Source organism: Hyposmocoma kahamanoa, unplaced genomic scaffold (genome assembly GCF_003589595.1).
Source record: "Hyposmocoma kahamanoa isolate Upper Pololo Valley unplaced genomic scaffold, ASM358959v1 116, whole genome shotgun sequence".
Lineage (NCBI taxonomy): Eukaryota > Metazoa > Arthropoda > Insecta > Lepidoptera > Cosmopterigidae > Hyposmocoma > Hyposmocoma kahamanoa.
Window position 1 is genome coordinate 4,908,895 of NW_020653391.1, and position 11,683 is coordinate 4,920,577.

The following is an 11,683-nucleotide window of genomic DNA, read 5'->3' on the forward strand; positions in this document are numbered from 1 at the left end:
ACGAGCTACTAGAACTCGAATTTGTACATATATATTATAGGCCTTATGTACTAATACAGCAATTGTAAAAAAAAATTGTACAACAATGATTCATAAACAATGTTGGTGGTCTATCTGTGAATGGCGTCGTATAAAATTGTTTACAGTTAATGTTATTATTATTGATTTAAATGAACTTTAATTTATTCATGTTACATAGTATCCCATTGCTTTCCTTAAATGATGAGCATCTCCTTATAAATGTTTAATGTCTTAGCTCTTATACCTCCTACAGAAGTGCAAACTGTTTAAAATTATTTAAGATCACTGATGCGAATGGAGAATTAAAAGATCTTTCGGTAACGGTATCGGCATATCGATGCCTTACTTTCTTAACGCGTATCTTATAAAGAATGATTATAATTATAAACTATATTATTATTATAAACTCATCAGATGGCAAAACTTTCTTTTTATATTTCTTATTGGGGGTGTTAATTTGGATACATTACTTTAAGAACAGGTAAAAGCTAGTGTGTAAATATGAAAGAAATGTTATATGAAATCAACCTGAAATATTTGAATATATAATACATTTTTTGCATTTCAGTAACTTAAAGCACTTTTAAGATACGAGTTCGAGAAAGTAAGGCGACGAGTATGTCATTCCGTAGTGTGTGGCAGTGCCTAACCTACTGATTATGAGACATGGAATGTAGAACCTGAAACATACCAAAACGCGGTATCATTTAGTCTTTCTTAAAGAATACGTAAACAAATTATAATGACAATGCATTTTCTTTCCAGACTCCATCTCCCTATCATCACCGGTAACGTGCGTGTCTCCACGCGAAGATGCCGAAGGTCCTCCTATGCCAGTCGCTGTCTCATCATTGCTGGAGGAACATAAGGGCCAGCTTATGGGCAGAACCAGCGCTAGTAGACCTCGGCGGCGTAGAGCAATGCTCATTTATGTATGCGCTGCTGATTCTCAGGGTAAGGACATTTCTGTATCTTTTGACTGGATTTTTTAATATACGACACGCATATATGCATTAAGAAGGAAGGAGGTACGATAAATGTGCAACTAAAAAACAGGAAGCGCACACTCTCCAAAATGGAGCCGATAGAAAACCGACAAGCTGGTCAGCGCTGGCGCTAGACCATGTAGTACCCGGCTGCATAAATCGATCCCGTGACGTCTTCGAGTAGGCACGCGGTCAAAATGGAATACTTACTTATATTTATAAAATATTTTCCCCAGTGATCGGAAATTCGAGTGGAATTATAAATGATGTTGGAAAGCAATAGCGCCGCGAGGGACGCAAGCGGAGGCATCGTAAACGGCGCTCGGGGCACCCCAAGACCCTGCGCCCGTGTGCGTCTCACACCCTGCGCTATTGATAAAGCCGGCACTAATTTGTAGCTTCGTCTCCTTATAAGAGTCGTTACTTATAAGTCTTTGCTTTCCGCTCCACTAAGACTACTAAGGCAGCTAGCTGGTATCAGGCGGGGTCGGTACCTCGGTGTCGGTGTCGTCGAGTTTTTGGCATGTTCAAGACTCGAGACTGATGTTTTCCCGAGACTTTTCAGTCTTAAGCCGGTTTTTTTACTACCATAATTAATCTGGTTACATGTGCATGACAATATTGTAGAGTGGAGCTTATTATAATCTGTGAAGATTGAAGAACTATAGTAATCAAATCAGGTTATCTCTACCTTAAATAACATTTACAGCCAATATTTAATGTAAATAATTTTCTTTATAATTTGAGTTAGTAAACGCCTAGCCTATAAGTATAGAAACCTAATTTTGAAACAATCTGGAAAGTCTCGTTTTTCCTGGTATTTTCGAGATCGCACCGATCTAAGTAGCAATAGAGCTCCTTGTGAAAGAGTTCATCGAGGGAAATACTGCCACCTTACGTATTTCTGCCGCCAAGCAGTAATGTGAGCACTGCTGCATTCCGGTTTGGAAGGGTCAGAGGCTGGTGAACTTACAGGCATATGGAAGACACATCAACTTATGTCTCAGGATGACGGACGTAGTCACCCTAAGATCTTTGAGATTTAAAGCTCTGAGTGACACTGCAACTGTTATGGACAGGCGTGTCGTTTACCACCAGACACACGACTTGTTCGACCCGTTACTTATATTATAAAAGTCTTGATATTTCTTCCCGAGACGCACAAATGCAGCGAGGCAGCAGTACTCCATACACGATCAATGTTTTATAGAGATTTAAAACCTGATCGGTAATACGCTGAACTAAAAATCATCAAAGCAAGTGTACGTGGCGGTGGCCCCCAAACGTTCCGAACCCAACTCTTCGATGCATAAATATAAACGTAACTTCCCCACCATTCCTTCGTTTTTTTGGACCCATGCCAACCAGGAAGTATTCCCAAGTATTTCAATACGGTATTTGTCTTGGTTTTCTTTATTAATCATCACACAAGATATGTTGGAAATGAATCTGAATTCCGGTTTCCAATATCTTAACTTACATTCGAGATTCGTATACGAAACCAAATATTGTCGTAAATCAAATATGTGGAATTGAAAAAACACGATTTGGAAATTTTAAAAACTGAATCAAACCAGTATACCTACATTATGGCTAATTAAATATTATTTAAATGATTTTCCATTAAGGCTCAACTCACACTGGCGCAGAGTCAAAACGTCGCGTCGCGTCGTGTCCTGTCTTTCAACTACAACGCTTGGCGACACGCGTCGCTGCGTGACGACGCTCGCATTAGTGCGCTCGGATCACAGTATGGTCTGACGTCTGACGCCTCACTGCGCTCAAGTGACGCGCGAAACCGCCCGACTGCATCCAAGCGTCGACGCGCGTCTTCGACCGTTCCATATTTGCATAACACAAATTTGTACCTTAATAATGGAAAAATAGAGATTAATATACTTTAGGCGAAAAACATGACGGGTCGCGACGCTTCGACTCTGCGCCAGTGTGAGTTGAGCCTAAGGGCGGGTAGATTTTGACAGTTGTTGAGGCCGTAACATGAGCAAATAATAAAAATTTATTATGAAAGTGGATGTTCTTTTGTGGCAACGATGCGGAAAACATTTTATAAACAAAGATCCATTCAGTATTTTTTTTTAAGTTTCATATGGTGAAATTCAAGGTGGGGAGATGCTCCGTTTCGCTAAAAATACAAAACGATGGATAGGTATATTGGTTGTATTGGTACACTAAAGCTGTGACATCACAAATAGATAATGCAGTTACTTTAAAAAGCCTAGTACTTTAAATAGCCCATCTAGAGATAGAATTACATAGGGCGCATTATAAGTTTCCGGAACTGGCCACTTACATAAACAATAGTTAAAAAGTAATTATAACACTTGAAAATGGAACTCTTTGGCTATAGAATACAGTTTGTTTCATCTAACTGTCACTTGTTTTTACATTGTGGCGTCATTTTAGAAATAGGTTGTCTACATCACCATGGATTTAACAAGTGAAAATTTTCATAGTATGATTTTCTACGACATTAAGTGTAATTTAACAGCTCAGCGGAGCTTCGCTCGGCTTCAAACTGCTTTTGGCGATCAAGCACCATGCATGACGACTATTTATAGCTGGTTTGCAGAATTCAAACGCGGTAGTGTGAATCTTAGTGACGAATTTCGTGATGGTCGCCCGTCCACTGCTGTGAACAATAAAAACAGACAGACATGTGACATACCATGAGATTCGAGCATCTGTAGGCATAGGCATGAGTCAAATGCAATCAATACTACACAAACATTTGGGTGTGAAACGGCTGTGCTCTCGATGGATCCCACACAATTTGACTGAGGCTCAAAAAACGGATCGCGTCACGTGGTGCGATGCCATTCTTACCAGATTCAACGAAGGGGCGTCAATAGTGCGGGGCTATGTTGAGCGTGTGCGTTATTATTATTATATGAATAAAATGTGTTCCCCGCGGGAAGGTGCCCAAGATGCTAGCAGTGTTCCTTTGTATGGCTAAACTAATGCGTTGGGCAAGGTAGCTGACGGCTCTTGGGTTTCCCAGACAGTCTATTATTTTTTGGATTAAATTTTGTACAGTTGAAGGGCACCAGGACCCCATGGGCCAAGGGTTTCAACTCCAAAGGCTGTAAATAGGTAGTCGGAGCCGAAGTCTTTGTTAAAATGTTTGTTAATTACAATGAAACATCGATTGATCGATTTCTTTATCTTATTTCCAGACTGCTGTAGCGAGAAAGGCGCGCTACAATGCGGCGTGGCGGCAAAGCTGCGCGCGCGCGCCCGTCGTGCTGGTTGGCGTGTGCACGTCGCCGACCTGCATTGGCGGTCGCCCCTAGAGCAACAGCGGGACCATAGATTCCCCGTCCTCTGCCTGACGGAGTTAGCTCGTAAGTTCTCTCTCTTAGCTGTAGCAACGTCATGGCGAATAATTAACAGCGCTCCATAATACGTAGCATTTGCCGATGAAGTTCTAAAATATCTAAATCATAGGTTCCCAAACTTTTTTATTTCGTAAGCCACGTGCCAATTTTTTCTGTTTTGCCTTGACCTCCCGACCTTTCCAATATAGATTTTATTACAAATTCTTTACATTTAAATGTGTTTTTGACAGTTGCCACATTGCTAATCACTTTGATAAGTTGAACTTAAGGTTGAACTATAGTGTGAAAAGTAGGCATAAACTTGAAAAAACAAAAAAGTTACGTTTTATACATCATATATTATAACCGAATATATCTCCAGATCTTGTGTATTATATAAGTACATTAGCACTGTCTGTGTAACGTAGATTATTCCATTTATGGAAAATCAACGTTTTAGTTTTGAGTCTATATCGACCCCGGGGTCGATGTAAACCACTTTTAGAATCATCGACCTAAATAAACTTGTTTCAGGTCAGTCGGAGTTGGGTGCAGTAGTGCCATTGGTGTTCCTTAACTCGGGGTTAGGCACACCGCTGCTGCCACACACGCTGGAGTGCGCAGACTTCGAGGCGGCGCTCGAAGCCGCATCGCCCGAAACAGATCGCACACTGCTTAACAAGTGGTTAGTACCTGGTGTCCTGATAAACAAAGCGGTTTATTTAGGATGTTCCACAAAATGTATTGACATTAAAGTGCCTCTACACTTAGGGACATCACAGCACGCAATGGCAACAATATACCACGACCAAAGCGTACACCAGCCCGTTACACCATGATATAAGCAATGTTATCCGCGTAATGGAGATTTATTCTGTCATAACTAACGTACTTAATCGACATTTTCAGTGACATTGAGCGAAACGAGATCTACAGTCCTCTATATAAGCGCTTTTTCTTATTTCTTATTTATTTTCAGTTTTATTGTTAAGCAAAATCCGCGCAACTCACATTTTTTTAAAGAAAAAAACTTTAAGTGCCTATATCTCGCTACCAAAATACAAATGCGTTAGTTATGACTGCTGTTAGATAATTTTCCAAAACAAGTTTTTTTTATGATACTAAGTGACGGGACGAACAAGTGGTGCGCCTGCTGATGAACGACACTCCTGTCCAGCAGCGGCAGTGGCACTCAGTTTTAAATTGCAAAGATCTGACGGGCACTACCACTGCGCTCGCCACCCTGACACATGAGTTGCCATAAGTTGACAGGTTTCATGTGCCTATAGTTTTACAAGAAAAAAATCTGAACAATTGGAAAAATATAATTGGAAGGTTCATATTATGTTCTACGTTTAGACATAAATTTTTTGAAATTTTATTTAGCTTGAATTATAAAATAAAATTGTATAGCTAAAAGTAAGTTAGAATAAAACAAGATTTGAAATGATTGGATAACGGCCATCTATTAGGTAAAAAAATCTTTACAATGGCTCCATGAACTATGATGGCTCCAATCGCTTTTGTTCCGTATCTCCAACTTTTGACAGGTGTCAACTGTCAAATGTGGTAAAATATGGAACAAATATATTACGTGAAAAATATTCGGAAAAATATTATTTTATGAAAAATATGCATTTTTCGAAATGGAAATTTTCCATAACTCAACATTAGTTAAGAGTTAGGGTGAGAAAAGGCGAGCGTAATTTTGTGAGTTGTGGTTTGCGTTTTTTGAGTCTCGTAGTTTACGTCATGTTTGTGTCATTTTTGTCAGAGACAACTGCGGCAATGATTATAGAAAGTTGGAAAAGTAAGGCTTATTTATTGTGCATTATGTTATAGTATCTCTCTTTTTAACCTTTGACGTAAAAAGAGGGGCGGACGTTGCGAGTATAAGTATAGTACATTATTGCAGAGGCCAGAAAGTAAGAGATTGCTGGACGAGTATGAGTACAAGTCAAGCAATCCCCATTCCCGCCGAGGCATAACAAAAGACTAAAGAGAGGAAAATGTGTAATAGACAAAGTATAAAAATATGAATTACAATTTATACAACACAATTGCTAAAAGAAAATGTTATTGTTTTTCCAGGCACATTAATAGTAGTCTGCTCAACTTCTGATGATGTGTTTGAATGTGTTTTCGTTATCGCTCTTTTCACTAGCACTCATTTTCGCGACCAACATACAAAGAAAACGAAAAAACAAAAGAATACCAAAACGCTTTAGTTTAAATGTTACCGCCATTTTCTCGCAGTTGATTACATGAGTTTTTCTTTTGCCTGTTTACATAGTTAATTCTTACACATATCATAAACCCTCCATGAGGTGTTAAAAATCCGCAAATTACGGCCAGCATAAAGATAAACTGTTTTGTTAGAACAAATTTCTTATCTGTGAAAATGTTATTATTGCATAATATTAAGATTCGCTCTAGGCCTTTTGGAGGGAAAAGTGTCGTTTTTATTTTGACTTTCAATTATTTTGTGAAATCTAGTTTATAGTGGAATAGGATAGTGCTATTGTTCCTTAATCGAAGATTAAAAGCAAAATTATACGAATCTCGAAAATACCCGGATCGGCCTATTCTAAGGAATCCCGAGTCAATCCAAGCAAGGCGCCTCACATTGCCTACCCTCTTTGTGGCGGCCATATTTACATACAGAAACATAATTAAACGAAGACATTGCTCAAAAGACTTGTATCCAAGCCAAAATTATTAATAATAATGCGTAATATATATATTACCAGCAAATTCGATTTTATTAATACATTGAAATTTCGAACATCTCTGAAAAACAAAACAATTTTATTCGACCTTAATTCTAATTTCAGTCGAGATGAAGTTTTATTCGAAATTATATATCAATAGCAAGTCAATTTTGACAAATTTCACACGTTACTGAGGGTCGTATTCCAGAACTCTACTCAATGCTCAAGTCAGGATTTGAGTATGGTTTAAAGCACTCGAAATCATACTCAAGTCCCTGCCATTAGGGTCGTAGTTTCAGTGCTTGAAATCATACTAAAATCCTGATTTGAGCATTGAGTAGAGTTCTGGAATACGACCTTAAATATTGAACGATGTGATAGTTGGGGTCTTCTCTAGTTTGTGTATGAATTTAAAAAAACCACCGTTGTGTGCACAGACTATTAGATGTTGTGTGACATGGGCTTAGACTATGGAAACCAATTTTTTCCAGTCTGGACATGGGTGAGAAAAGTTTATATTTGCCGCCATTTCGCCAGTCGTAACACGAGGTTCCTGAAGACATCATAGAGAGCTTATAATATTATGTGTATAGATGGAGCAGTGCATGTAACTGTACACAATTAGGCATTAAAACACTCGTGTGATGTTTTCATGTAACAGTCACATAAACTACTATTAGAGAAGTGGACTATAATGGATTTTCCTACTTACTTCGCAGGCGTTGGCCGGGAAGAAGTCGCAAAGTCCTTAAATGACAAACTTTCCGTCGTTTTTTGAAAGTAATGCAAACCTTTCCGAACATGTTTGAGAAAAAGTCTTTGTCTGTGTATCTATCTACTGTATGTTTATAGGGAGACATTACAATTATAAATAAATGACCTTGATCTTATGCTGCAACCAGGACAGTTAGCAGACTGCCCAACTCCTGAGCTATTTACAGTAAAACTTATTTTTTATGCGACTTTAAAAAAGGAGGAGGTTCTCAATTCGACCAATTTTTTTTTTGTTTATGTTACGCAATTACTCAAGCATTTGTGAACCGATTTTGAAGATTCTTCTTTTTTATAGAAAGAGTATTTATTGGTCCCATTCAAACTTAAAGAAAATAATATTCCACCGGTAAGAGTGGTGGATAAAACTTGGAAAATATACATCTATATTCCACGGTTTTTGTTTTTTTATAAAAAAAGTTATAATTATAATGATATAATGTTAATAATGTGCTAGACAACCACACCAATTGGTCTCAAACTAAGGAATACCCTATAGTACCAGAGCAACGGAATACATTCCGGGGCACTTCCCAGAACACCCAGAAAAGTTCATTTCCTACTTCGGGACCTCTCCATCCGGTTCTCACAGTGCAAACCGTTGAGCCACCAAGGTCGTTAAACTATCATGTTTAAGCTCTTTAGTTGGCCTCGGCGAGTTGTTAGTTTACGAAATTTTAATCTAATATATTATTATTCTTAAATTGTTTTCTTTATTAACCCTTTTTCGACTAACAGGTACAGCCTGGATTCAAGCGTAACACCACCGTGCTACCGATTGGTTCGCGGCGCGCCTGCTCGCTGGCGTCGCGAGATGGCCAAAGCACTTAATGTGCTCGTGCGCACATTGCCGCTTGAAGCTTTGGACGCTTATCTTACCACTGTCGTCGAACAGGTATGCCGTCGTCCTTTGACCGCCGCAGGAGAATCGCTTCCCGTTGTTTATATGATGCAATCAAAGGACACAGTTGTCATAATTTAAACTGCCTCTGTGTACGAATGGTTACAATGCTAGTCTGGCACGCAGAGTTCGAGGACTTGGGAGGTTCGATTCCCAGGCCGGGAGAAATATTTGTATGGCCGACATTTATTTCTTTCGTAAGTTTGGGTGTACTTTATGTTTGTCTATGTGTTTTTTTATAATATCAAATGACGGCACGAACAAGTCGTGCGCCTGGTGGTAAGCTACAAGCCTGTCCGTAACAGTTGTAGTGCTACTCAGAGCTTTAAGTCGCAAAGATCTAAGGGACACTCCCAATGCGCCCGTCACCCTGAGACATATGTTGACAAGTTCCATGTGCTTGTAATTTCACCAGCACCCTTATCATGTGTGCCTATGGGTTACCCTACAAGAAAAGAAAAACAGAAAAAAAAATAACGACCTCCGCGGGCAAGTGGCTTGCGCACCGGTTTTTGTAGGTCGCCATCTCTGAGGTCTCGGGTCCCATCCCCGGCCGGGTCAATGTAGAAAACCTTAACTTTTCTATATTGTGTCAAAAAATAAAATAAATAATACTACATCCAGTATATACCTATACTATCTGTGAATCAATCGAATGGCCGATATCTGCCTTTGAAAATATGGTCTTAAAAATTCCTCTCTTTCTTTTTTTTACTTCGGGACTTAATCATATATAAGTAAAACATTTTTTAATTCCGACGTATTGCACCGTCAATGGTCTCTATGGGAGTCGAGATAATTAAAATATGTTTTATACATGATTAAGTCCCGAACTAAAAATCGAATAATGTGCGAAAAGTTTAAATAAAAGTATTCATGTCAATCATTAATACAAAGATGGAACATGAAGAAAAATTCCTTCGATCTCACAGGACTCGAACCTATTTCTGGTTTTGCCAATCTAGGGCAACCGCTCTACCAACTGAGCTACATATCTGTTGATCTGATGAGCAGTTCTTACCCGTTTGTCTATGCGTGCGTTACAGATTTTTGTTTTTGGTTTTAACGCCTTTTTTGGCGTAGCGCCATCTGGAGAAATGTATGAAAGTTTTTCTTCGCTCAACCAGGTACCATTACAGCTACCAGAGGTTGACAAGAAATGTCGATGATGATGTTAATGATTCTTTGTGTTCGATCTTTGTGTTAATTATAACTGTAGTGTATGCGACTTGACATACGTACACTCTGTCTCGTGTGTCCATGCGTGGGTATTCTCATTCGGTATCACGAGAGCCTTTAGCGAGAGTGGACGGAGAGTTACGTCATGTAAGACAGTGCCGAGCCAGTGTTCTCAGGAAAGGAAGCAAACGTAACAATAACAAAGTAGTGGAAAAGTTTCAATAACATAAACGAATATTAATATGGAAACGAGTATTAAAACTTCGTAATATTCATTACCTACAATAAATACTTTTTCATTCTTCTACTTACCACATAGCTGGCACAAAACGTAACCGCTCTGACCGCGTTACTATTACCCGCCGTTGAGTTCTCAAGCTTGCAAGTGTTGGTTCACGATGTTAGCGGAACCATCGTAATAATCGCAAAGCTCAAACAATCCAAAAATCCCCACATAAACAAACTGTTCCTGCTCCGGCCGCTAACCTGAGTCCTAAGACTAATATAAACAGAGAAAACTGACGTAACCCAACTTTACTATATAGGAGGTGCAACACACAGTACTTCTCAGCGTCGAAGCGGCGCGGCGATGCGTGTGGGTATCACGAGCAGGTGCCCCCCCACCAGAGCCCCCCGATGTGCTTGACTCCGCACATCATCAAGAATTGCAGCGAAGGTTGAATACCTTACAAAAAGATTTAAGGGTAAGTATATTTTTGTTTCTTGACATAAACGAATCTAAGTCGCTTACAAATTACCAAATAGAACAGGCAATATTATGTATTTACTCACTGGCCTTAAGATGGGAATATTTCACAAGGGTGAAAGAGTTCGTTCGAGCTTACTTAATACATTTTTAGTTAAACAATTTGTTCCTCGCAGCTCCACCTTTGCGAACGCAACATAATCCGAGCGAGCATACGAGGACGGACAGGGACCGCTTCTGCGCCATGCAGCGACGACGAATATGCGGAGACCCTTAGAGTCGCCATGAGCGACCGACTGGACGCCATCTTGGATACTTTAGTCGCAGAGAGCGAAGTCCCAGCGGGATATAACGGAATCCCTTCTAGGTACAGTGGGCAAAATAATTAATCATTTATTGATTCATTCTTAGGTTCTAAAACTGTGTTTTCAGATGTAAATCGCGTATATTTGTTTTTTCAAACAAACCAACCTTTCGGGCCCTTTACAGGTCCCATGGTCACGGTTGTGCTGAGGTGGTAAAATGTTCAACCAGTTATGTCTAATATTAATATAAATCACCCCTTTTTTGTTTTTTTTTTAATGTGGTTTGTTAGAAAATAAAATATACCAATAATAATTTCATTTCCTATGTGTAACAATCGCGAAAACTTAAGACGTGGTGTCTATTTGTTTTTTTCGAACAAACGGCTGACGCGGTAGTGGGTAAAAACGTTTGTTTGAAATTTTTGTTGTTATTATTTCGAAGTTTTACATATTATTTTACACAATGTTACTTAGTTATACAATAAGTCAGTATAAGTACAAAAAAGGATGGCGAAAGCTGACCCAAAATCAACGAAGAGCCGTTCATGGACTTAAATAGTATTGATAGGTTTCTTTAATGCACGTCGTCAAAAACACTGGGTCACAAAATACACGGAATGTCGCCATCCTTCTTTAGTGCTAATAAATGTTTGAACCCATGTTAATACTAAAATATTTTCTTTTTTTTGAAAACTGACTTAAATGTAATGAAATGAAATGAAAATGAAATGAAATGAAATGAAATGAAATGAAATGAAATGAAATGAA

At 39.0% G+C, this 11,683-nt stretch overlaps 1 protein-coding gene across 2 annotated transcripts in view; it reads left to right on the plus strand.

The window, feature by feature from the left end:
• LOC113239809 overlaps positions 1–11,683 on the plus strand; it is a 66,876-nt gene that overhangs the window by 42,486 nt on the left and 12,707 nt on the right. For both annotated transcript variants that reach the window (XM_026476949.1, XM_026476950.1), the window contains 6 exons: positions 787–975; positions 4,202–4,369; positions 4,877–5,027; positions 8,563–8,719; positions 10,450–10,608; positions 10,787–10,977. In XM_026476949.1, the coding sequence (XP_026332734.1) occupies positions 787–975; positions 4,202–4,369; positions 4,877–5,027; positions 8,563–8,719; positions 10,450–10,608; positions 10,787–10,977 (1,015 nt within the window). The remainder of the gene's footprint in view (positions 1–786; positions 976–4,201; positions 4,370–4,876; positions 5,028–8,562; positions 8,720–10,449; positions 10,609–10,786; positions 10,978–11,683) is intronic.